This window comes from Heptranchias perlo, chromosome 24 (genome assembly GCF_035084215.1).
Source record: "Heptranchias perlo isolate sHepPer1 chromosome 24, sHepPer1.hap1, whole genome shotgun sequence".
NCBI classification, from domain to species: domain Eukaryota; kingdom Metazoa; phylum Chordata; class Chondrichthyes; order Hexanchiformes; family Hexanchidae; genus Heptranchias; species Heptranchias perlo.
Window position 1 is genome coordinate 31,048,488 of NC_090348.1, and position 27,847 is coordinate 31,076,334.

General features: G+C 42.1%; 1 protein-coding gene across 2 annotated transcripts in view; it reads right to left on the minus strand.

Moving 5' to 3' along the window:
• The window catches only part of LOC137341665 (SRSF protein kinase 2-like), a 177,481-nt gene that overhangs the window by 87,238 nt on the left and 62,396 nt on the right, over positions 1-27,847 (minus strand). The window contains exon 2 of one of the 2 annotated variants that reach the window (XM_068005014.1): positions 23,960-24,023. The exons of the other annotated variant lie outside the window; for it this stretch is intronic. Within the exon in view, the coding sequence (XP_067861115.1) occupies positions 23,960-23,997 (38 nt within the window). The 5' untranslated portion in view covers positions 23,998-24,023. The remainder of the gene's footprint in view (positions 1-23,959; positions 24,024-27,847) is intronic. 2 annotated transcript variants of the gene reach the window in all.

Genomic DNA, 27,847 nt, shown 5'->3' on the forward strand with positions numbered 1-27,847 from the left:
TCGTGGGGAGGACTTTGCAGGGTTGACTGGGCTTGGTTTGCCTTTGTTGTGTCTGGTGCCTAGTGGTCCGATGCCAGGTGGTCCGTCCGGTTTTATTCTTATGACTACTTTCTTTAGCGAGATTTTACAACTGAGTGGCTTGCTCGGCCATTTCAGAGGGCAATTAAAAATCAACCACATTGCTGTGGGTCTGGAGTCACATATACCAACTCCATTATTCTAACTAGAAGGCTATTCCATCTCAGGAGTGCTTGCCATATCCAGGGTGCAGGAGTGGCAAGAGGCATGGAATCAGATCTGAAACATCACCAAATGCAGTAAAATGCAGAAGGACAATTCTATCATATATCCCACCAGTTCCACAAATTTCATCCCTCCATACCAGACCACTGCTATGGAGGCTATGGCCGGAAATACACTCTCCAACACATCCAGAAGACTATTAGGACCATGGCCGGTCTTCTATTCCTAGAGGAACCAGCTCGGTGCTTTCCAGGTCTCTCCACTGAAGCTGCAAGGAGATACTTACCCTCTCTGTGAAGTACAGGCCTTCCCACAACAAACGTGGTGAAACACAAACGGGCATATGTCAATCAGAACAAGTGATATTCAGCTTCCACCTACAACTGGGAAAATACCAAGCCACCAGAGTCCGTTCTTGAAGGCTCACAACACAAATACCTTCCAGCATGGCAACCATCCTCTGAAGGGCATTGTCCCCAAGTGACTTAGCCACTGGTATGCAGGGCCTCTTCACCTGTCCATAGAAAGCAAAGCTAAACAAACTACTGCTCCTGGTGCAAATACAGTCATGCCAAGAAACCTGGATGTATCAATTCATTCCCTCCACAAACACTGTACAATCAAAATGTACAATGGGTTGCTGAAATGCATATGTAAATATATACTTTCAAAAAAATATATCTATTACCAGGCTGATTCCTGGAATGGCAAGACTGATGTATGAGGAGAGATTGGGTCGACTAGGCCTATATTCACTAGAGCTTAGAAGAATGAAAGGTGATCTCATTGAAACATAAAATTTTAACAGGACTAGACAGACTAGCTGCAGGGAGGATGTACCTGATGGATGGGGAATCCATAACCAGGGGTCACAGTCTCAGGATACGGCGTATGCCATTTAGAACAGAGGTGAAGAGAAATTTCTTCACTCAGAGGGTGGTGAACCTGTGGAATTCTCTACCACAGAAGGCAGTAGAGGCCAATTCATTAAATATATTCAAGAAGGAGATAGATATATTTCTTAATGCAAAGGGATCAAGGGATATGGGGAAAAAGCGGGAACAGGGTACTGAGTTAGACGATCAGCCATGATCATTTTGGCTGGCAGAGCAGGCCCGTAGGGCCGAATGGCCTATTCTTGCTCCTATTTTCTATGATTCTATGAATGTACAATGGCCTCATGAATTATATACGTGAATATAGTTTTTTTTTTTTGAGAACCCAATAAAAAAGTGCACCACATTAATAGTCTGAGTCACTGCCCTCTATCCGCTGTCCATGTGAAAGAGGAGGAGATTTGGAACAAAGTGGCTGTTCCCGAATGGGAACCTGACCAGCAGTAACAATGAAAAAAAATGTAATGCAACACATGTATTAGAACATAAATGATATGTATAGAACAAAGGGATTTATTTTGAGATATGCCAATGAATTTCAGGATCAAATGAAGCTCAACCTCATCAGGTTATATCAGGTGCCTCCTCATACAGAGGACAACTAAAAATTCAGAAAATGGACTGGTCCACCAAAACTAACAAAATAAAAAAAAATTAAATAAAATCCAAACAGTAAAGCCGTGGAAATCAAAATAAAGGTGTCATGCAACGCCCACTGTTTACAATGAACTGTTCGACACCAGATGTTGATGTGCAAGAGTTACCCAGGCACCAACCAAAGCAGGAAACATATGCAAGCAATCAGAGGAATCCTGCCTGATGATCTTGTACATCCTGGACCTGTGGATGGCAGCCTTTGTCTGGGCTAGAGCAATCCACACAAAGGTGAAAAAGCACAAAGGATTTTGTGTTGATTACGAGAATACAACTCAAAAGCTGAAGTTAATCTAACTTTATCAATTGCTTGTGAGGCCACATTTAGAATTTTGTGCGCAATTGTTGATGCGTTTCCTTCTAAAGGGCATTGATACATTAGAAAGGGTAAGAAAACAGTGATCGAGATGATGCAGAGATTTTGTGCTCCAAGTTATTAGTGAAGATTCACAGAACTCAACTTGTTTTCATTAAAGAAATAATGATGGGAAAGAGAGATAACGGTTGAGGTCTTTTAAAATACATCTATATTATTTATGCCTATCTGCAATTTAGCAGGAGGGACAGAGGAAAGAAAAAGGAAAGGAAGAAGGAATGAAGGAGGTTGCACTTATGTAGCACCTCATCACAACTCTTGGAAACATTCCAAAGCACTTCACATACCATGAATCACACTATGCAATTATAATGTGGTAAACAGTTCAGCCATTTTGAACACAGCAAGGTCTCAAACAGCAATGAGCTGAATGACCAGTTAATCTGATCTAGATAGTGTTGACTGAGGGTTGAATGCGGCCAGGACACCAGGAGAATTTCCTGTTCATGAATATCATAGTATCTTAAACATCCACCTGAACCACTGGAAAAGGCAGACAAGTACATATTTTACATCTCATCCACTCTTCACTTGAGCTGAAGAAAAAGGGAAAATACTATCCTTGTTCACCGATAATTTAGCTGAAACATGCAAAATGCAACACTCCTTTTCCTTTTCCCCCCAGGGAGGCAGACTCCTACTTCAACTGAAGATTCCCACTCTTAAATGTTGGACAGGCAACCATCAAACTATTGTTAAAACAGATCCAGCTCTAAAGTACAGGCAGCATGCCATGACTTTGCAAATGTTATTTTTTCATGTTATGTATGTGTTCCTCACCTCCCTACAGCTGTTCCTTACCGGCACTGATCCTGTGGATTTACCTTTCACCATCCCCTGGATCCTCGTTCCTCTGCTGCAATGAACGATGACTCATCCTCGATGATTTTAACCCCCCATCTCAACTCACCTTACCCTCTCTCCTGAGTTCACTGCCTCCTGTCTTCCCTCCATATAAACTCACCTACCATATTCACGGCCACCCACTCGACCTTGCCATCTCACATGGTCTCTTTATTCCCATTGTCTCAATCGCAGACAATGCCATCTCTGAGCCATTGCAGAAAGGCCCATGTGGTGCCTATATTTAAAGATGGAAATTGGTCCAAATTAGAAAATTACAGACCATAAATTTAATATCAATTGTAGGCAGATTGCTAGTTTTATGTGAACATCTTGGTAGAGCAGGGGCTATTTCAGAAAAGGAGATCCTGTTTCACCAACTTGATTGAATTTTTCTGAAGTATGTCATCGCATACATGGCTCGGAGAGGAATTTCTCTGAATTTTTTTCCCTAAATTCGCCCTCTTTTTTTTTTAACCTCTCCCAGGAGATTGAGTATGCAAAAGAATGGGGATGGGATAGGTTTAATAGTGTTGACAGATTGCACCATGTGAAGCAGGACAGGCTTGATGAATCAACTGGTCTTTTCCTGTTTTACTTTGTATGTCTATAGCTTATTCAAATGTACTACTTAATGTTTAATTGTGGAATACTATTTTCATGAAGGTGCTTCTCTTCACTGAGTTAGAAATAATATTCTAGGGGGACATCTCCCATATATACTGAAGTAAAATTATCTACAGATATTGGGGTGTTAAGAGTGTTGATTAATTAGTAGGGGTTGTTACAATGAATACAATTAATTTGCATTAATTGTTATGCTGGAAAGTGCAGTGGGTTACATCTCAATCTTTTCAACTCTGGGACCTGGGTTTCAATTTATGGCTAAGTGATTGGAAAATATTGTCTGGTGGTTAAAGAAGTTCAAACAACAACCAACTCGCATTTACATAGCACTTTTAAAGTAGTAAACATCTCCAGGCACCGCTGAGGTGAGAACTGAAACAAAACCATAGCAAAACATTTAGTGAAGTGACTAAAGGCATGGTCAAGGAAGTAGGTTTTAAGGTGAGGAGATGGTTGTGATCTTCCAAAATTTCCTAGATTCTAGAACAGTCCCAATGGATTGGAAGCTAGCAAATGGCAAACATTTAAATAAATATTTCAATATTCTCAATGAATATACATTCCATTGAGAAATAAAAACTCCACAAGAAAAGTGATTCATCCATGGCTAACTGAAGAAGTTAAAGGTAGTATTAGATGAAAAGAAGAGGCCTAAAATGTTGCCATGAAGAGTAGTAAGCCCGAGGATTGGGAAAGTTTCAGAAACCAGCAAGGATGACCAAAAAATTGATAAAAAAGGGAGAAAATAGAATATGAAAGTAAACTAGCAAGAAATATAAAAACAGATTGTAAGAGCTTCTACAAGTATGTAAAAAGAGAGTAGCAAAAGTAAATGTTGGTCCCTTAGAGGCTGAGACAGGGGAAATTATAATGGGGAATAAGGAAATGGCAGAGACGTTAAACAAATATTTTGTATCTGTCTTCACAGTAGAAGACACAAAAAGCATACCAGAAATAGTGGGGAACCAAGGGCCTAATCACAGTGAGGAACTTCAAGTAATTAATAATCAGAAGAGAAAAAGTACTGGAGAAACTAATGGGACTAAAAGTCAATAAATCCCTTGGATCGAATGGCCTATATCCTAGGGTTCTAAAAGGTGGCTGCAGAAATGGTAGATGCATTGGTTATGATCTTCCAAAATTCCATAGATTCTAGAACGGTCCCAGTGGATTGGAAGGTAGCAAAAGTAACCCCGCTATTCAAGAAAGGAGGGAGAGAGATAACTGGGAACTACTGACCAGTTAGCCTGACATCAGCCATCGGGAAAATGCTGGAATCCATTATTAAGGAAGTGGTAACGGGCACTTAGAAAATAATATGATTAGGCAGAGTCATCATGGTTTTATGAAAGGGAAATAGTGTTTGATAAATCTATTAAGAGTTTTTTGAGGAGGTAACTAGCAGGGGATAAAGGGGAACCAGTGGATGTAGTATATTTGGATTTTCAAAAGGCATTTGATAAAGTGGCACATAAAAGATTGTTACACGAGATAAGGGCTCATGGGGTTGGGGGTAATATATTAGCATGGATAGAGGATTGGTCAACGGACAGAAAAGAGAGAGCTGTAACTAGTGGGGTGCTGCAAGGATCGGTGCTTGGGCCTCAGCTATTTACAATCTATATTAATGACTTTTTTTTTGATTCATTCACGGGATGTGGGCATCGCTGGCAAGGCCAGCATTTATTGCCCATCCCAAATTGCCCTTGAGAAGGTGGTGGTGAGCTGCCTTCTTGAACCGCTGCAGTCCATGTGGTGAAGGTTCTCCCACAGTGCTTTTAGGTAGGGAGTTCCAGGATTTTGACCCAGCGACGATGAAGGAACGGTGATATATTTCCAAGTCGGGATGGTGTGTGACTTGGAGCGGAACGTGCAGGTGATGTTGTTCCCTTTTGCCTGCTGCTCTTGTCCTTCTAGGTGGCAGAGGTCGCGGGTTTGCGAGATGCTGTCGAAGAAGCCTTGGCGAGTTGCTGCACTGCATCCTGTGAATGGTAAACACTGCAGCCATGGTGCACCGGTGGTGAAGGGAGTGAATGTTTAGGGTGGTGGATGGGGTGCCAATCAAGCAGGCTGCTTTGTCCTGGATGGTGTCGAGCTTCTCGAGTGTTGTTGGAGCTGCACTTATCCAGGCAAGTGGAGAGTATTCCATCACACTCCTGACTTGTGCCTTGTAGATGGTGGAAAGGCTTTGAGGAGTCAGGTGGTGAGTCACTCGCTGCAGAATACCCAGCCTCTGGCCTGTGCTTGTAGCCACAGTATTTATGTGGCTGGTCCAGTTAAGTTTCTGGACAATGGTGACCCCCAGGACGTTGATGGTGGGGAATTTGGTGATGGTAATGCCGTTGGATGTCAAGGGGAGGTGGTCGTGGCCTGGCACTTGTTTGGAGCGAATGTTACTTGCCGCTTATCAGCCCAAGCCTGGATGTTGTCCAGGTCTTGCTGCATGTGGGCACAGACTGCTTCATTATCTGAGCAATCGTCAGCAAACAAACCCATTTCTGACCTTATGATGGAGGGAAGGTCATTGATGAAGCAGCTGAAGATGGTTGGGCCCAGGACACTTAGATGAAGGGACCGGGTGTAATGTATCCAAGTTTGCTGATGACACAAAGCAAGGTGGGAAAGTAAGCTGTGAGGAGGACACGGAGTTTGCAAAGGGATAAGAGACAGGATAAGTGAGTGGGCAAGAAGGTGGCAGATGGAGAATAATGTAGGGAAATGTGAGGTTCTTCACTTTGGTAGGAAGAACAGAAAAACAGAGTATTTTTTTAAATGATGAGAAACTATTAAATGTTGGTGTTCAAAGAGATCTTGGTGTCCTCGTACAAGGAACACAAAAACTTAGCATGCAGGCACAGCAGGCAATTAGGAAGGCAAATTGCATGTTGTCCTTTATTGCAAGGGGGTTGGAGTACAAGAGTAAGGAAGTCTTACTACAACTGTACAGAGCTTTGGTGAGACCTCACCTGGAGTACTATGTACACTTTTGGTCTCCTTATCTAAAGAAGGTTATACCTGCCTTGGAGGCAGTGCATTGAAGATTCACTAGATTGATTCCTGGGATGAGGGGGTTATCCTATGAGGAGAGATTGAGTAGAATGGGCCTATTCTCTCTGGAGTATAGAAGAATGAGAGGTGAGCTCATTGAAACATACAAGATTCTGAGGGGGCTTGACAGGGTAGATGCTGAGAGGTTGTTTCCCCTGGCTGGAGAGTTTAGAACTAGGGAACATAGTCTCAGAATAAGGGGTCAGCCATTTAAGACTGAGATGAGGAGGAATTTCAGAGGGTTGTGAATCTTTGGAATTCTCTACCCCAGAGGGCTGTGGATGCTCAGTCGTTGAGTATGTTCAAGGCTGAGAGAGGTGGATTTTTGGACTCTTATGGAATCAAGGGATATGGGGCTGGAAAGTGGAGTTGAGGTCGAAGATCAGCCACGATCTTACTGAATGGCAGTGCAGGCTCGAGGAGCTGTATGGCCTACTCCTGCTCCTGTTTCTGTTTCTTATGTTCTTACGGGTTTAAAGCAGACATTAGCATTCTGTAGTGCAAAGACCATTGAAGATGCAATGTGGGAAGGGGGGGACTAAGGAAAAGAGATGTAAAGGATGTCAAATTTGGAAATGCGGAGGGTGAAGGCTATCACACAGAGCTGGAGGACGTAGGTCCTTCTACCCACAGTTCCTTATAGATTCAAATCCATAGCCCAAATACATCTCTAATTGACAGTATCACTCAAAGAACTCAAGGATGGGTGGTGTAGAAAAGGAGAAGATTCATGCTGTTGCAGTAGAGGATGTTTTTTCTGAGGTAAGGTGCGTTCATTTGGTTCACTTCAGTAACACAAATGAGCAAATAGTTATTGCTAACCAACAAGCATGAGGACATAATGAAGGATAAAAGTGAGATCGCGAATGCTTATAATAATACAAGCTTCGTTTCTTTTATCTCATTTGGAGTTAAATATCTGTAACTTAAGCTGTGTCACGCTTGAACTGTCTGTGATCTGCACGGTGCAGTATGTATTTACTCACCCTCAGGAGTGGTGCCACACCCGAGTCTGGCAATTCTCCATACGAACAGGCTAAAATCAGAACTGCTCAGTCGAAAAATCACAATGGAGAATCGGTACAGTTCTTATGTGTTGCACTGTTGGGCCAGCTCTTCCATGACATTAACCAGAAAATCCTCGAAAATAATATTGAGTATCAAATAAAAATAATAAAGTCTCATTATAAAATAGTCCCAAGAAACATATTAACACACAACACAAAATGAGCAACAGAAATGTAGAGTACATGTTATAGCCTTTATAATTGAAAGGGAACAATCCTATCTTACAAGTTCTTACACGTATTGCTGATGCCACACAACATCTTTCCTTGATTTTTTAACATAAAGGAGGCTTTAAAAACATACATTTTTCTCCATATTAAATTAGGTCAATTAATTCAATACAAAAACATTTCTCCTCTTAAATCCAACTAGGTTACGGATAATATTGTCTTAGGAACATAGGAACAAGAGTAGGCAATTCAGCCCCTCGTGCCTGCTCCGCCATTTGATAAGATCATGGCTGACCTGTGATCCAACTCCATATTCCTGCCTTTGGCCCATATCCCTTAATACCTTTGCTTGCCAAAAAGCTATCTATCTCAGATTTAAATTTAGCAATTGAGCTAGCATCAATTGCCATTTGCGGAAGAGAGTTCCAAACTTCTACCACCCTTTGTGTGTAGAAATGTTTTCTAATCTCGCTCCTGAAAGGTCTGGCTCTAATTTTTAGACTGTGCCCCCTACTCCTAGAATCCCCAACCAGCGGAAATAGTTTCTCTCTATCCACCCCATCTGTTCCCCTTAATATCTTATAAACTTCGATCAGATCACCCCTCAAACTTCTAAACTCTAGAGAATACAACCCCAATTTGTGTAATCTCTCCTCGTAACTTAACCCTTGAAATCCGGGTATCATTCTAGTAAACCTACGCTGCACTCCCTCCAAGGCCAATATGTCCATCCGAAGGTGCGGTGCCCAGAACTGCTCACAGTACTCCAGGTGCGGTCTAACCGGGGTTTTGTATAGCTGCAGCAGAACTTCTGCCCCCTTGTACTTTAGTCCTCTAGATATAAAGGCCAGCATTCCATTAGCCTTATTGATTATTTTCTGCACCTGTTCATGACACTTCAATGATTTATGTACCTGTATCCCTACGTCCCTTTGGACATCCACTGTTTTTAACTTTTTACCATTTAGAAAGTACCCTGTTCTATCCTTGTTTGATTCAAAGTGGATGACCTCACATTTGTCCACATTAAATTCCATTTGCCACAGTTTTGCCAATTCACCTAATCTATCAACATCACTTTGTAATTTTATGTTTTCATCTACACTGCTTACAATGCCACCAATCTTTATGTCATCGGCAAACTTAGATATGAGACTTTCTATGCCTTCATCTAAGTCGTTAATAAATATTGTGAATAATTGGGGCCCCAAGACAGATCCCTGCGGGACTCCACTAGTCAACATCCTGCCAATGTGAGTACCTACCCAATATCCCTACTCTCTGTCGCCTTTTGCTCAGCCAACTTCCGAACCAAGTCCGTACTTTTCCCTCGATTCCACGGGCTTCTATCTTAGCTAACAGTCTCTTATGTGGGACTTTATCAAATGCCTTCTGGAAGTCCATATAAATAACATCCATTGACATTCCCCTGTCCACTACTTCAGTCACCTCTTCAAAAAATTCCATCAGGTTTGTCAGGCACGACCTACCTTTCACAAATCCATGCTGGCTCTCTCTGATTAACTGAAAATTCTCGAGGTGTTCAGTCACCCTATCCTTAATTATAGACTCCAGCATTTTCCCCACAACAGATGTTAGGCTAACTGGTCTATAATTCCCCGGTTTCCCTCTCTCTCCTTTCTTAAAAAGCAGAGTGACATGTGCAATTTTCCAATCTGGAGGGACAGTTCCTGAATCTCGAGAACTTTGAAAGATTATAGTTAGGGCATCTGCAATGTGCTCACCTACTTCCTTTAAAACCCTGGGATGGAAACCATCTGGTCCTGGGGATTTGTCTTAAATATGCTGCAATTAAAATACAACTTAAACAAAGAGTTAAGTCTTGTTTGGTGTTCCATAGTCCTAAGAATATTTGGCTATTATGATGAGGCATTACACAGGAAATACCATATGAAATTTCTGATCTTCATAGTACTCTAGCAGGGAAACCAGAGTGGCAGGGAAACGTTCCCCTCCCCCCCACACAAAATTGGACCAGCAATCAAGAAGCTGCCAGTTACACAATTGTTCTCCCTTACAAACACCAGGTAAGCTTGGGTTATATTACCTGGAGATAAGATGGTTAAGAAGTGATCTATTTGAGGTATTTAAAATAATGAAAGATGGAGCAAGACCACAGAGGCATGTAAAAGGACAAGAATTTTAAATTCAACTTGCTGGGAAATAAGGAGCCAGTGGAGATTGGAGTTATCATGGGATAGCAGAGATACAGGACACAGTGCATGATGGGACACAGGCTGCAGTATTCTGGATAAGTTTTCGCTTGTGGAGGGTTGATGCAGTAGGGCAGCTAGGAGGGTATTAGCGAAGTCAAACCTCAAGGTGAAGGAGACAATGACTAGAGTTTTAGTGATAAAAGGAGATAGAGAGGCAGAGAATGCAACACTGCAAAAGGTGGAAGAAAGTGGTCTTGATAACAGAGCAAATGTAGGGAAGGAGGATGGCATGGGTTCGAGCAGTGTGCAAAGGTTCTGCAACACCTGACTCAGCTATAGATGACAGCCAAGACAGTTGATTGAATAGAGGCTAGAGGCAAATAGGTGCTGGCAGATACCAGCACCTATGTGCTAACGTTAAGCCAGAGAAATTTTGGCTCTTCCAGATCTTGAGGTCAGACAGGCAGTTGCAGAGTGTTGCAACAGGTTTTGAATCAATGAAAAGAGTAGAACTGAGTGTCGTCAGCATAAATGTGGAAGCTGAGGCCATGCTTCTAGATGATGTCATTAAGTGGTAGATTATAGATGGTAAAGAGGAGGGAGCCAAGGATAAACTACTGTGGTACAGTGGAGGTGACTGCAGGAAGTAAATGCTATAGGAGGCAATGTCGTGCCTGCATTGTGACTGGTACAAATGGAACCAAAATAATGCCATGTAGGTGCACAGAGGAAAGGGTTTGGAGGACAATGAAATGGTAAGTTCAAAATAAATGTAAAACTATTTTATATTTCAGAAAAAAGGTATGTAACAAAGAGTTCATAATCCTTACTAATATTTCATTGCAAATCCTTAAGGTTTTTTGTGACATGATGGTAGTACACAACTGTTATGTGACTGGTCAGCATTTAAAATCCAAATCTCCAAAGCAGTTAAGATAGAAAGTTTTTTTTATTTGTTGTTTGGATGTGGGTAACTTTGGAATGATCGCATTTATTACCCTGCCCAGATTGTCTTGAGAAGGTAGTAGTGAGCCTTCTCCTTGAACTGCTGCCATCCTTGTGGTGATGGTGCTCCCACAATGCTGTTAGGTAGGGGAATCCAGAATACTGAGCAGGAAATAAGGAAGGAATGGCAATTTATGTCTGTCACAATAGTGTCAGCCTTGGCTCAGTGGTATCACTCTCGTCTGAGTCAGAAGGGGCAACATGTAGATGAGGAAGAGGAGAGGACTAAAAATGGATTCTAGAGGGAATATTACTTTGCATCTAACCTGGGCTGTTCCTAATGCTTTCCCCAAGTATAAAAGTAGAATAATCCTTGTTTCCCAACACAGATATGTTTCAGTTTTAAGACAACAAAATGTCCCAACATTAAATAAATAGCTCCAAATCCAAACACATTTGGCTGTCTATCATGATTTAATTTTAGATTATAGGTTATTGGGGGGTAATTTTAACCCCCAAGAACAGGTGGGCCGAGGGCAGGTGGGAGGCTAAAGTCGCAGCTTTTTGGAGCGGGACCACATTCCGGCTCCAACGCGCCCACTTCCAGGTTTAACACGTTAGGGTGCGCACGCACAACAGAAACCCGGAAGTCCCGACCCAATTAAAGCCGGCGGGCCAATATTTAAAGGCCCAATTCAGGTAGTTGAAAGACTTTAGGTACTTAACTTTTGTGGATTCTGCAACGGAAATGGATTTATCTACTCCTGAACGTGTCTCCCGTGGCTTCTGAAACATGCCATTGAAACGGAGGAGAGTTGCAGCCGAAGCTCATTTGGCCCTTGAAAGCAGTGACTGACACATCTCAATAAAAGGTGAGGTATTGCAGCTGGGCACTCAGTTCTCTCAGACAAATGTTTGGCTGGGAGCTCTTTCTGTTTAGACTGAGATTTCTTTGTTGAAACGGAGAATTCTTGTGTTCAGACAAATTTACCTGACAAGATCAGCATGGGGGCGCAATGGATCTATTCCACGTTACATCTGAGAAGGAGGAAAAAGAAGATGGGGAACCCATCGCCAGAGCAGCCGCACACATTACGGCTCTTAATGACAGAGATGCCCTCATTTCTAACAGGTTCTCATAATGAGATGTGCAAATTGAAGACTTTAAAATACTACGGCCACCCAGAACAACCACCATCACCAATCCCCCCACCCCGCTACACCTTGCACAAAACAGTCCTTCAACCACGCATACACCAACTGTACACATGCCCAATGGGTGGCATCATGTCTTGGTATTCATGATGAAGCACATGAAAGGGCGAATACACAAAAGGGGCTCAATAATGGCCAAGATGTGGCAGTGGTGGTGATAATGATTGAATTTATTGTGCCATAACAAAAAAAATATAAATTCAAAACTTGGCAGCTTGTCAAACACCCTTGTGCATACCCTTGGTGAATTACAATCGCTTAGCCTTTCTCTTTCTACTGACTTCTTTGTGGTGCATCCCCTGTGGCATCAGCAGAGGCAGTGGCAGTGGCAGTGGCAGGTTGCTCAGATCCCTGCTCTCAACTACGACCTCTGGGTTTGGAGTCCGTGAGGGCCCTGCCAAAGACTGCTCCAACTGCACCTGTGCAGGGGCAGACTCGGCCATCGGGAGAAGAGGCAGCATTGCGGTTACTGGTTGAGCAGGGGGCAGTGGGCGAGATGTGGGAGCGCTTTGAGCGGAGTCCCCATTTTCATGTCCCTTTTTGCCATCATCCTTCTCCCATGCCAGCGCAACATCACACCCACCATTCTGCTGGCCAGCAGGTTGGTGAGCAGATGTGACGTGTTGTAAGCCACAGCTAAAGTATCTGTTTAAGGCGGCAGACACGTTGACATCCAGACACCGCATAGCCAGTGTCATGGCCTCATGGACTCATTTGAAAGCAGTGTTTGAAGCTCAATGGAGGTTACCGTTCTCTCAATTGCAGACATTCTCGCACTTACCTGCGCCACCAATCCACTAGCGATGGAGTTGGACTCCTCCATCCTCTCCGCTATTGTGGAGAGTGTGCTTGGCACTTTTTCCATTACCTCGCAAAGTTGCTGCTGCACCTCTATCATTCTCCTTCTCAACAACGGCCCCCCGGAGTTCAGCATCTGTGTCCAGCTGAACAGAGCTTGGAGGGGAGTTTGCCCCTGCTACCAGCGTCTGCACACTTGTGAGTGGTGAATCATCAGGTGACAACCCAACTAACTGTCTAAAAGGACCCACCGATGGGCCAGTATCTGTGCTGGTGCATGGCTGTATGTCCTGTGATGGTGCACCCTCAGAAGGAATGAGCTCCTCTGAGGAATCACTTTCTTCCATTTCTGCTGATTCCTCGTGAAGACCCTGGAAGACAACAGAAAGCGATATTAATGATTCATCGCAAAAGTGACAATCTTTCCAATGACCATACTGAGGTCTGGCACAATTAAATCATTGATAAAATCAATTCATCATGTGTGTGAAAGATGTTAAAGTTCTGTTACCAGCCATCTGCGGGTTGCCAGTTTCTCCATCTCTGATGGATAAGCATGCGACGGTCCGACTTATTTCCATGGCCTTCTCCTCCACATCTGTCATCTCCACTATGTGGTGGGCTGCCTCTAGTTCTGCTCCTCTCCCTTGTGTTTTGTGCTCTTTTCTCCTACAAGGGGAGAAAGAACAGACCTGTGAGTGACTGAAGGTGACATATTCACCCTATGAATGCATTGCTTTGGGTGAGGCTGACCATGAAAGAGATGCATGGGGGACTATCAGACAGCTGCATCACATTGCATCAGGATTGGGGTGAGTGGCAGTGGTGGGTGAATAAATGGGCAGTTGAGGAAGTGCATGGAAAGTGAGGAATGGCTACTGCAGCTGACACTTAAGTGGGTGTGAGGAGTTATGTGATGGGGTAGGCATGCCAGTACAGTGACGGGATTTTGGAGGTGGGGGGGGGGGGGGGGCGGGGGGCGGTGGTAAACAACACAAGATGTGGGTGAATCAGCAATTGTACTCACTTTTCCTGACCTGGTTAGGTCATTAAGACGCTTCCTGCACCGAACCCAAGACCTGGGCATTGTGCTCCTGCTGCTCACCTCTTCTGCCACCTCCAGCCAAGCATTTTTGGTTACAAAGCCAGGTTTCTTCCAGCCATCCATTGGAAACATTACCTCCCTCCTGGCTCTCACTACAGCCAGCAGTACATCCAGGGAGGCATCATTAAATCCAGGGACATCCTTTGCTTTCCTGGACTCCATTTCTCCTTTCTCCTTCAAAATCCATTCTTGGACTGGCCCTTTAAATAGTGGGCTTTAAATTGCTTATTCGGGTGTGCAGTCGGCAGCTTGGAGACACAAAACCCGGAAGCAAAGGTAATTGACTGCAATCAAGATACGATCGCAGATTTACACGTGCTCACTTTGCCTCCGGGTTCCCCACGCACAAATCCATCCACCCACTTGGGAGTTTCAAGCAGCTACACCCACACACATTTATAGGTCTCCCATGCTCACCTATAGACCAGAAGCTGGAGTACAGTTTTCGTGCTTGCTATGCTCCCCATCAGCCCAGCTGTGACAACTTGTTAGTCATTGCAATACAGCAAATTTACTGAAGCATTATTCACATGACTGGTATGAAGTAAAAATATTCCATAAGTTTACTGATACTGAAATTTACAAATATCAGATATTTTTAATATAAATTACATACTACTTTAGAAAACTTAAGATATACCTAAGTAATTTCTTGTTCCCTCCTCAAAACCCCTCTTTTCAGTTATCTCTACTATTTATGTATTCTTCTCTCCCTCCACAAAGCCTTTTTTCAGTTATTTACATGATTAAAAGAGATTTTTTTTCTACCCCCTTCTCATGGTGGACTTTTATTTCTTGCTGAAGTTATCAGCGCCCAGGGAACTTACCAAAGTTTTCAATAATTAGTACCTTGAATCTGAGGTCATTCACCATGGTCCAGGCCCAACGAACTGACTCTAGCCACAAACTGTGAGTTCAGCATCAAAGTGACTCAAATACCCTGTTCTGGTTCTGGCATGAGTCCTCCTCAGTGACAATAAAAACTTCAGCCAGCCCAAAGACTATTTTTAAATGAGAATTTTTATTTAATGGCTTAAAAATTGAATAAAACACTTTCACCATTGTGCCTCACCATTAATTGTAAATTTTCTACCTCGTTGTCTTGTTACATGAGTTGTCACAAAGCAGTCTAGATTTTGTAATTCCACAAGAACAGAGTGAAAACTGCTACTCCCATAATGCATCTTCCTTCACATAGACACACACACAAAATGTGTGAATAATATCAATAACTACCCAACCCAATTGAAGGATCTATACGGTTGTTACTAAATCTCTGGGTACTATAGTTCTAGAAGAGCAGGGTGACAACTGCAACTCCCTTGAAGCATCTCTCACACGCACAAAATTTTTCTGCAGGGCCTAGATCAGGAACACCCAAGGCTCAGGTGAAATTTCCAACTTTGAAGCTGAAATGAGGTTGGAAAACTTCTTGCAGGGATTTCTAATGTTAATTGCTTAACTGTACATGGCAGTTTAATGATTGGAGTCCAGATTAGTCATTTTTGTTTTCTTATGTTATCATCTGTCAGGGGAATAATTTTCAGTGCATTCCCAACACTTATTAAAAAAAGGGGAATTGCAGAATTCCAAGAATATATATATATATATATATATATATATATACACACACACACACCTATATCTGGATCATTTTTTTAAAATCTAAAAATATACTTAAAAAAAAATATCTTCCCAGTTTTCAAAGTTTGCCCTGCCTCCTCTCCAAATGAAGGTTGCTCCACATCACACTATGCTAAGAAAGCAGTCCAGGGGAACCTGCTCCCAAGTCTGTCAATGTATTTTTTTAAACCAGCCATGACAACCACTGGGGACATCCTAGTGCAGTTACCTAAAAATTCCCCCACTGTGGGGAAGGACCTCATTGAAGAGGAAAGCACATATATCCGTCAAAGGATCAAATAAATATCCTCTGCTGGTAGGTTGTATTCTTTTTATCTTCCAGATGCCGCTAATGGGGACCACTATTTCAGGGGTCCTTTCACTCCCTGGAGCTGCTCTAATGACGTAGGTTACTAATTTAGTCCCAGAGTCACTCCAACAATCAACCTGGGATGCAATCCAGAGCCATTTAACAGAAAAAAACACTTCTGAATCAGCATCTCACCAGCCCCACGCATCAATTTCTGGTGTAGTCTTTGGAGCTGCTTTGGGAAGGAATCAAAGTGGATTTATAGAAAAACCCAGTGAATAGAGATCTGAAATGGTAGATTGTTCTAATAAATCATAATAAAAATGACAGCGGGATAGTATCATATTATGACGCCACACAAAGGAGGCCATTCGGCCCATCGTGCCTGTGCCGGCTCTTTGAGACCTATCCAATTAGTCCCACTCCCCTGTAACATTTTCCCATCAATTATTTATCTAATTCCCTTTTGAAAGGGACTATTGAATCTACTTCCTCCACCCTTTCAGGCAGTGCATTCCGATCATAACAACTCGCTGCGTAAAAAAATGTTTTCTCATATCGCCTCTGGTTCTTTTGCCAGTCATCTTAAATCTGTGTCCTCTGGTTACCAACACTTCTGCCACTGGAAACAGTTTCTCCTTATTTACTCTTATCAAAACCGTTCATGATTTTGAACACCTCTATCAAATCTCCTCTTAACCTTCTCTGCTCTAAGGAGAACAACCCCAGCTTCTCCAGTCTCTCCACATAACTGAAGTCCCTCATCCTTGGTACCATTCTAACAAATCTCTTCTGCACCCTCTCTAATGCCTTGACATCCTTCCCAAAGTGTAGTGCCCAGAACTGGAACACAATACTCCAACTGAGGTCTAACCAGTGTTTTATAAATGTTTATCATAACTTTCTTGCTTTTGTACTCTATGCCTCTATTAATAAAGCCAAGGATCCCATATGCTTTTTTAAACAGCCTTCTCAACTTGTCCTGCCACCTTCAAAGATTTGTACACCCCACCCCGGTCTCTGTTCCTGCATTCCCTTTAAAATTGTACCCATTTAGTTTATAGTTTATATTGCATCTCCTCCTTCTTCCTACCAAAATGTAACACTTCACACTTCTCTGTGTTAAATTTCACGTGCCATGTGTCTGCCCATTTCACCAGCCTGTCTATGTCCTCCTGAAGTCTGTTACTATCCTCCACATTACTTACTACATTTCCAAGTTTTGTGTCATTTGTAAACTTTGAAATTATACCCTCTATACCCAAGTCCAGGTCATTAATAGGTATCAAAAAGACCAGTGATCCCAACACTGACCCCTGGGGGACACCACTGTATACTTCCTTCCAGAATGAAAAACAACCAATCACCACTACTCTCAGCCAATTTTGAATCTAGACTGCTACTGTCCCTTTAATCCCATGGTCTTTAATTTTGTTAACAAGTCTATTATGTGGTACTTCATCAAATGCTTTTTGAAAGTCCATATACACAACATCAACTGCACTACCCTCATCAACCTTCTCAGTTACTTCATCAAAGAACTCAATCAAGATAGTCAAACACAATTTTCTTTTAACAAATCCGTGCTGACTTTCATTTATTAGCCCATACTTTTGGCACCAGGATAAGATGTATCTTTTATTTTAAAATTTATATAGCTGGGGTAATACTTTACACTGAAAGCACTCCCCCTTATTAACTGGTTATTCATCTCATTTGCTGTTTATTAGACCTTGCTGTGCTTGCCAAGATAACAAGTGACTGCATCTCAAAAGTAATTTACAGGCTGTGAAATGCATTGGATTATCCTGCAGATACGATAAGACACTATATAAATGCAAATGTACGAGCAGCTCATCAGTATATGAGGCAATCCTCCCTACTCCAACTTTTATCTTGGTGCCAAAACATTACTGCAATAGTACAGATCATTTTTAAATCTACATTCAGAAATAGGTCAGATGATGTCAAAATTGTAAAGTTACAGAAAATCATGTTTTTTTTGCCATTAATATGTACATAAGGCTGAAGAACGTGCCAGCAAAATCAATCATTTAATTACAGCTTTCAATTAGAAACTGTGGTTGCGCTAACTCACTAATAGAAATAACATCCCAACAGTTTTACTTTTAAAAAAAACGTAGCAAATTCATCCGAACTTCATCCTCTCAGGATGGGCGGGAGAGGGGTGGGGGTAAATTCTTAAAAATGTGAAACTCAACCCCAACCCGCCACAAACGCGCCTACTTTTGGTTTAACCAGGGCCGGGTGAGTAACCTGCTCTCAAGAGGTGTGTCAGTAATTTTAATATGTTAACGAGGCTGCATGTCTCAGATTTTAACAGCCATTTAGATCTAATGGCTGCGGGCCGAGTTTCCCAAGGTTCAGGAAACCCAGCAGCTAAAGGGAGGTGAGAACTGACGGATGCAGCAGGTAAGCGCTTTCCCAGCACTGCTTGTGGGCCAAGAGGAGCAGGAGTGCTTCCCCTTGGCCCCCCAAGCAAACCTGCCGTGATCGGCCTCCCTCTCAGTGATCCGCTGGCCCTCACCCTGTGACCTCCAGGCTGAATTCGATGCCGACCCGCGATCTCTCTCCCCTCCTCCCCACCCCTGTCCCACCTCGATCTCTCCCTCCCTCCTCTCCGGTCCAGTCCCCGGCTGCCGCCTATTAAGACAGGCCTTCCTGCCCACCAGCCAGCCTCTCAATCTGGCTGGCTGCCGGGAGGGAAACGTTAAATTCGGCAGTTCCCCATATTTCTGGGTTTCCCTGCCACCAAAAATCAATCCCACTCCCTCCCCGCCTCCCCGTAAATATCGGGGCCGAAGAATCCCCTGGTGAAATAAAACCCTCATTCCACCAGCCAGTTCTTCCAAACCCCCAGGACCTATCCAGAATGCTGCTAAACCTCAGAATCCCCACTTCAGTGTTGCCAAACCCAGGACTATCCCCTCAGTACTGTCAAACCCAGGACTATCCCCTCATTGCTGCCAAACCCCAGGAGCATTCTCTCCCAATGCTACAATTCCCCAGCACTCCCACTCCACAACCCTTATCCAGTCTTGCCAAAGCCCAAGACCTTCCCGGTCCCCAGTGCCAAAAGCATAGGACTGCTATTAAACAGTAGTAAATACTAAACGCACGAACCCACCCCCGCATCAGCACTGCTAAACTCTGAATACCTATCTCCAACCTGGTACATGTTGCCCACCATCTTGCTGTGCATCCTGGGCTTCAAAAAACATTAAAATTAAGTATATAGAGGTAAAGGAACACAATAAATGGAAAATAAATTCCAGCCCTGAGGAAAGGTCTTAGACCCAAAATGTCAACTGACTAACTTCTGTTTCACTACAGATGCTGCCTGATCTAAGTATTTCCAGCTATTTTTTTTGTTTAGACAATAAATCAAGGCTACTAATCTACACTTTTTAACTGAAAAATGGACAAGAGTCACAAAATTGGACTCACAAAACACCAGTAAAAATACCAGAATCGCTCAATTAAAAATGCAATCTGACTTATTCAGTAACTGTAAATCTGTGGCCCCAAAAATACATTATGTGCTACACGCTAAAACATTCCCATCGCTATAAAACAGCTCATCTTCCAACTCACCATGAATGCCACAACGGGAGATCCACTGGTATAAATAAAATGGTTTGCACCGAGCACATCCTAGGTGTCAAAAATGTGAAAATAATGTCATTTCCTGATAGTTTTTCCAACCTGGGCTCTCTCCAAGAGCATGAGTCAAGTATTTAGTGGCAACTGCTAATCTACAGAAACATCCCATCACAGTTAGCACCCATTTGACCTTACAGTGTGCCTATCTAGATCACTTAAGTCCAACATTTTCCAATAGAATTAATAGGGTAACAATGTACATCTTTTTCTGAATAAATAGGAACAATGCAACTATAAGACATCTTAGATATCCTGTTACAGTTGCATTCTGCAGTGCTTTACTTGATCCAATTGTTCAAAGCTTCATTATCATATATGTAAAATAAACGAATATAAGTTTGAAAAACATTAATTTGTAAGCAACAATTTTTAAACTAGCATATTAATAATCTTATACCATGCATCAAGGATTTCACGTACAGGAGGAGTGCAATCTCGGCACATAATGAGCATTAAGCAGTTATCGAGATTTTTAGTTTTTAGATTTAACATGATTGCTGACTTTGCAATTCAGTACAAAAAAAACTGAATCAGTGTACGGTTTTGCCAAATGGATATTTTTCCATTTAGTTAGCTACTTATTTGAGTTCACAAGACCTCTCTCCAGATCAGAGATGTATACAGTGTCAAAAATGTCCTGAAATGTGCGTACCTCATATTAATCGATTGCGGCACTCTTTGCTACATACAGATCCTTTCCATTGAGAATTGAAGAACTTTAAATCCATGGATTACTAACAGTAGTAAAATGCTAGAATGTTTAGGATAAATGTAGGAAAATGCCATTAAGATAAAGCCTGCACCTTTTTAAGTGATTTCACCCCTATCAAAACTTGTCTTCTACAGAAAATGCTGGAAATATTCAGGCAGCATCTGTGGAGAAAGAAGCAGAGTTAACATTTCAGGTCGATGACTTCTCGTTAGAAGACGCTGGGCCATCGACCTGAAATGTTAACTCTGTTTCTTTCTCCACAGATGCTGCCTGACTTGCTGAGTATTTCCAGATTTCCAGCATCTGCAGTGTTTTGCTTTTGAAACTTGTCTTCTAATTACCTTTCAATCCCTTCCTGATCTCTCCAGAAGCACATCTATTTGTCTTTTTACCTATTTATACTGTTTGTGGCCTTCTCTGATAACTTATTCTAAACGTCTAATAATCTGTGTGGAAAAAAGATCCATCCATTTTCCCAGCTATCACTTTGCCACACAATTTACCCAGATCAACTCTATCAAACCCTTTTATATAATCTTGAAAACCTCAATTCAGTCTCCTTGAAGTCTCATCTTTCTGAAAGACAAAAAGGTCTAACTTCCTTAATTTATCCTTATTAACAGATTCTAGAAATTTGACATCTGCGATGCTTGTCTATGTATCCTCTCAAGCATAACAATATCCTTTTTATGACCAGAACAGTAGTCAAAATGGAGGCTGACCGACAGCAACAATTTAACCCTTCAATTTATATTCTATTCCTCTGATAATGCAAACCATTATCTTATTTTCTCTTTGCCAAGTACCAAGGAAGATGGTTTAATTGTCAGACACGCAAACAAACCAAGTGTGTGAGCTTTCAGTCCTTCAGTCATTAAGAATACTCTCATAGTTTGATTAAAACATGTATACTCATGCTAGCCAATATTGCACTGAGTAGCTAATGGACTTCAGCTGCCTTATCAAAATACATATACATTATGGTCATAAAAACTATTAGAACTGATCCTGGCCAATGCAGTGACAAGGGCATTACAATTAACCCAGCATCCCCAAGTTAGAGAGGCATTGGCGAGGATAAAAAAGAACCTAGCCACAATTCCTGCTCCTGATTGCTATCAGTGATTCCTGCTAAAAACTATGTTTGTGATACCTGTCAAAAACTGTACCAGCATTGTCTAGGTTCAGACATAAAGAATGGCCACTTGGGTTAGATACCAGAGCCCTGCTGATGCTTGTGGAACAGTTCCACATCATGAATTGGTACCTTCAGGCAAACATGGGGATAGGGAATGAAATTGGGGAATTAAGTTTATAAATATGCATAAACTTCAGATCAACATGAAGTTTTGCAATGCACTATTGTAATATCTATATGTAAAATGCTAAATTTGTCATATTACTCAACTGAAGAACAGCGGTCAAATTACCTTAGACACAAGTCCTTCTGCAATTTGAATTTATCACAATTGTATATTTCTGTTTAAGTAAAAGTTTCATAATGAATCTTGATCATTCATTGCAGTCTCACTTCTGATTCCAGCAACACTGATGCTCCTTTAATTTAGAGGACCTAGTTAATTAAGCTCCAGAACAAACATTATATAGCAGTCAGATAGAAAGCTGTACCAGAAATCTTAAATGCCCCATCTTTGTGTCTTTTACAAGGTCAAACTCATCTGAATTGGGCAAAAAAGGTTTGCAGCATAAGTGATTACAGGGTACAAGAGACTGAATGTAGTGTGGTATTTTTTGAACGGAAATAGCCAGATGGATCATAATGGTCTTTCCTGGTGCAGATGTGGACATGCTTCTACAATATATTAGATGTTTAGCATAAAGCACGCATTGACTGTGTATCATGTTTATTTCCTGTAATGGTTGCCATAGCACACTTTGTTGGTAGCACCCCTAGTGCAATAAAACAATATATACTCCACCTCACCACGAGTAACGCCATAGGAGATCTACTAGTAATATATTAAAAGTCTTGCATATACAGAAATGTTAGCAAAATACAGTTATCTCTTTCAGAAGATGAACCCTGTGTCTGAAGAGGAATGGACAGTTGGGAAGCTGTGTTAATTTAACATAGCAATTTTCAGAGAGTCACAATAACAAATCATGAAAATGCACTAATATTAGTACAGGCAAGACAACTTTAGTCACTCTTGATGGCCATAACTATCAACTTAACTAGCAACAATTTAAAATCAGCCCATTTAAATTGTTTTACTATACAGTGAAGGTGTGGCACCTTTGAAGTGAAGTCAACGACCTTGTGTGCAAATAACCATGTGGACCTTAAACAAAGTCAAAGTGAAACTTTTCAACTACAGTGAATAATCATCATCGATTCCCCATTACTAACTCTTCATTCAAATTTCAATATAGTATTTTGTTGCCACACACTCAAAAAGTAAAAAGGAGTGCAGTTAATTGTGTCACAAATGAGCTGTTGTATGATACCCAGCCTTTGCTCCCTGCAACTTGTTAAACTGATTCTTCCTTGTAGAGCTGTATAGATGTGTCCTCTATCCAATGCTTAGTAACTATGTTAAATACACTAAGATATGCTGAACACATCTCCAGCAAAATGCATAAAACTTTGCTAACTAACTAGGCACAGAACAGTTAAAGATAGCATTGCATGGCTGACTGAAAAGCAGATATGTACTTTAACCATTTTTGAGATTACTTTCCATGATTATCTAACTCCCATATGGAAGCAGTCAATTACTGATGCAAGAATATACAATTAGAAAATTGAAGGGCTGGTAAATGAGTAATATCACATTGACTTTGCCAACTCATTGTAGTTAGTTCTTTCAATCAATATCGATTTTAGATTGGTAGATACAATAATACATTGTTTTATAAACATTGCAAGTCAATTACCCTCACCTGCAGGCATGAAACATTACTGAATCTGATGAATATTCTCCTACAGAACATAAATATGAAGCAGCAGCATGCCTGCCTCACAGAAGGTGACTGACTAATCTGTGGGATAGTGATTTCAGGTCCTACGTACAGACACTCCCTTTAGAATCAGCACCTAAACTCAGGTTTAAGGGGAAAAATAATAAATGAGCTAACCTTCATTTATGCTCCAAGTATGTGTCACAGCAGGGGAGGAGGAGAAAAAAAACCTTCTCAAATAGCACATTGATACTCTGCACAGTAATTGTCGCTTTTTGGTTTATGTTATGGATCTATTCAGCAAAACACACAAAAGAGAGAAATCAATAAGCCTCAGCTAGTCTCAGCAAAAGCAACAAGCCTCAAGAATAAAAATAGATTCTGAAAAATATATGTTAACCAATGCAGTGAAGCTTTCTTAGCTGACGTTTCAACATTGGCAGCTCCTTTCTCCTTCCCTCCCTCCTTCCTTCCTTCCTTCCTTCAGATTTCCCACTGTCTGCCTTTAGCATCAATTCTGGTTGCAATGGATGTTTGCTGTACCTTTCTGAAGAGGACGACTTCCCAGAGTTAACTGACATCAGCAGCTCAATCTTCTGCTTGGTTTCTGGAAAAATTAGAAAACGTTCAGAGCCGAGCACCTCTGGTTTCTTTTTAAATACCTAATCTTCAATATTTTGATATTTTGGCTAAACTAGGATGAGGCCACAGGTTTCAAATGCTTCTGCGTATACTGTAATTCACTGCTTCTGAAGAGAGAGATGTAGAGAGAGAGAGAAAGCTCCAGAGGAATCAAGCTTCACTAAAATATGCACATGACCGTTTATGAAAACAGGAAGTACAGTACCACTTTTTTCACAGTAGGGGTAGCTTTCCAGGCTGTACCAACAGACGATTTATGTCACACCAGATGGAGCGACTATACACAAGAACACAAGTGCTAGCTTGAAAGCTGCATCAGATGAACAGCTTGCTAAATTTATGACTTCTTCTGACCTCAATCTTAACCAATCAAATGAACTACTTTACATCAGTTCCCACCCAGTGCTGCTGCAAATATTTCATTGTGTCCTTTTTAGCAAATTGTGGTCAGCCAGTCATATTTACAGCTTAGTTACACAACACTGTTGCAAACACACTCTCAATTATCTGATTTAAAAGATTAAGACAATGCAAGTCCTTCAATATTTCACAGAAGCATATGGAAATCGCACAATGTCTGAAAGTCTCTGGTAATTTAAAATTATTTTGCCTTGGTTGGCATAATCGTACAATCGGGGAAAGATGAAGCTCGTCTTCCATTGGTATTTGTTGAATAATACAAAAGGAAATGATTAATGTAATTAGTATACATTAAAATGTTAAACAGCAAATGCTAGAAATGTGAAATAAAAACAAAATAATCCAAATAAACAGCAACTCATTGAAAAGCAAAGATAGATTACAGTCTTAAATTAGGTTAATATTTCAGGTTAGATACCGCTCTCAGAATTGAAAAAAGGCAGATGAGCCCTACATAGTGCTGGCCAAAATAGAGATGGGAGGAGAGAACAACAGGTAAAAGTCACAAGCCATAAAATAGTAATTACTGGTATAAGGAGGCAGCTAAGATGTTTAATATCTTATGAACCTTAAAAAAAAAGTTGGAAAGAGGTTAAAAGCGCTCATAGTATACAAAGGCCATGTCAGTCAAAACATGCAAAGCCATTAGAAAGACAAAAGGTGAATTATTGCTTCATGTAGTTCTGAGAAGTGAAGTGGGACAAGTGATGAGAGTAGGAGATCAATTGGGAAATAATGTCCCCAACATAGTTAGGTTCAATATAAAAATAGTAAACAGTAATGAAGAGTTACGAATAAGGGTGTTGGATTTCTGAGAGATAAGAAGTGATCGGGCCCAAAATAACTGGGCAAAAAAGTTAGCAACAGGATGACGGATAAGCAATGGGGAGTCTTTAAATATGTGATAGGAATATATCTATTTTGTACACTTTCCATCAGGTGAATGGAAACCGATCAATGGATAGAGTTTTGCGAACAAAGAGATTAAAAGTAAACAACCTTAAAAGGGAGGCATATGATTAAACTAGGACTATCAATATTAAATAAAATTATGAGGAATATACAAAATGTAGTGAAGAGCTGAAAAGGGAGAGTGGAAGGATGAAAAAAGACTTGTGGCTAATATATATAAAAAAAGGAAAAATAAGGGCTTTTATAAGAGTATTCCAAGCAAAATAAACATTAGTGAGGGTAGGACTCCTCAGGGATGAAAAGGGAAATGTAGTAGTGGAGGAAGAAGACTTTTTTTATTCCTTCGTGGGAAGTGGGCGTCGCTGGCAAGGCTGGCATTTATTGCCCATCCCTAATTGCCCTTGAGAAGGTGGTGGTGAGCTGCCTTCTTGAACCGCTGCAGTCCGTGTGGTGAAGGTTCTCCCACAGTGCTGTTAGGAAGGGAGTTGTAGGATTTTGACCCAGCGACGATGAAGGAACGGTGATATATTTCCAAGTCGGGATAGTGTGTGACTTGGAGGGGAACGTGCAGGTGGTGTTGTTCCCATGTGCCTACTACCCTTGTCCTTCTAGGTGGTAGAGGTTGCGGGTTTGGGAAGTGCTGTTGAAGAAGCCTTGGCGAGTTGCTGCAGTGCATGCTGTAGATGGTACACATTGCAGCCACGTGTGCCGATGGTGAAAGGAATGAATGTTTAAGGTGGTGGATGGGGTGCCAATCAAGCGGGTTTCTTTGTCCTGGATGGTGTCGAGCTTCTTTTTGTGTTGTTGGAGCTGCACTCATCCAGGCAAGTGGAGAGTATTCCATCACACTCCTGACTTGTGCCTTGTAGATGGTGGAAAGGCTTTGGGGAGTCAGGAGGTGAGTCACTCATCACAGAATACCCAGCCTCTGACCTGCTCTTGTAGCCACAGTATTTATGTGGCTGGTCCAGTTAAGTTTCTGGTCAATGGTGACCCCCAGCATGTTGTAGATGCCTGTGTTGTTGCTGTACTGGAACAGCTTGGCTAGAAGAGCGGCTTGTTCTGGAGCACATGTCTTCAGCATTACAGCCGGGATGTTGTTGGGGCCCATAGCCTTTGCTGTATTCAGTGCACTCAGCCGTTTCTTGAGATCACGTGGAGTGAATTGAATTGGCTTAAGACTGGCTTCTGTGATGATGGGGATATCGGGAGGAGGCCAAGATGGATCATCCACTTGGCACTTCTAGCTGAAGATGGTTGCAAACGCTTCAGCCTTGTCTTTTGCACTCACGTGCTGGACTCTGCCATCATTGAGGATGGGAAAGTTCACGGAGCCTCCTCCTCCCGTTAGTTGTTTAATTGTCCACCACCATTCATGACTGATGTGGCAGGACTGCAGAGCTTTGATCAAATCCGTTGGTTGTGAAATCGCTTAGCTCTGTCTCTAGCATGTTGCTTCTGCTGTTTAGCATGCACGTAGTCCTGTGTGGTAGCTTCACCAGGTTGGCACCTCATTTTTTTTTAAGGTACGCCTGGTGCTGTTCCTGGCACGCTCTTCTATACTCCTCATTGAGCCAGAGTTGATCCCCTGGCTTGTTGGTAATGTTAGAGTGCGGAACATGCCGGGCCTCGAGGTTACAGATTGTGCTGGAATACAATTCGGCGGCTGCTGCTGATGGCCCGCAGCACCTCGTGGATACCCAGTTTTGAGCTGCTAGATCTATCCCATTTTGCACGGTGGTAGTGCCACATAACACGTTGGATGGTATCCTCAGTTTGTTATGGATTGGTGAGGACGAGGTCAAGAAGGTTTTTCCCCACGTGTTGGTTCACTCACCACCTGCCGCAGGCCCACTCTGGCAGCTGTGTCCTTCAGGACTTGGCCAGCTCGGTCAGTAGTGGTGCTACCGAGCCACTCTTGGTGATGGACATTGAAGTCCCCCATCCAGAGTACATTCTGTGCCCTTGCTACCCTCAGTGCTTCCTCCAAGTGGTGCTCAACATGGAAGAGCACTGATTCATCAGATGAGGGAGGGCGGTAGGTGGTAATCAGCAGAAGGTTTCCTTGCCCATGTTTGACCTGATGCTGAGATTTCATGGGGTCCGGAGTCAATGTTGAGGACTCCCAAGGCCACTCCCTCCTGACTGTATACCACTGTACCACCACCTCCGGTGGGTTTGTCCTGCCGGTGGAACAGAACATACCCAGGGATGGTGATGGAAGAGTCCAGGGACGATGGCTGAAACGTATGATTCTGTGAGAATGGCTACGTCAGGCTGTTGCTTGACTAGTCCGTGGGACAGCTATCCCAATTTTGGCACAAGTCCCCAGATGTTAGCGAGGAGGACTTTGCACGGTCAACTGGGCTTGGTTTGCCTTTGTTGTGTCTGGTGCCTAGTGGTCTATTCTTATGACTTTTTGGAGCGAGATTGTACAACTGAGTGGCTTGCTAGACC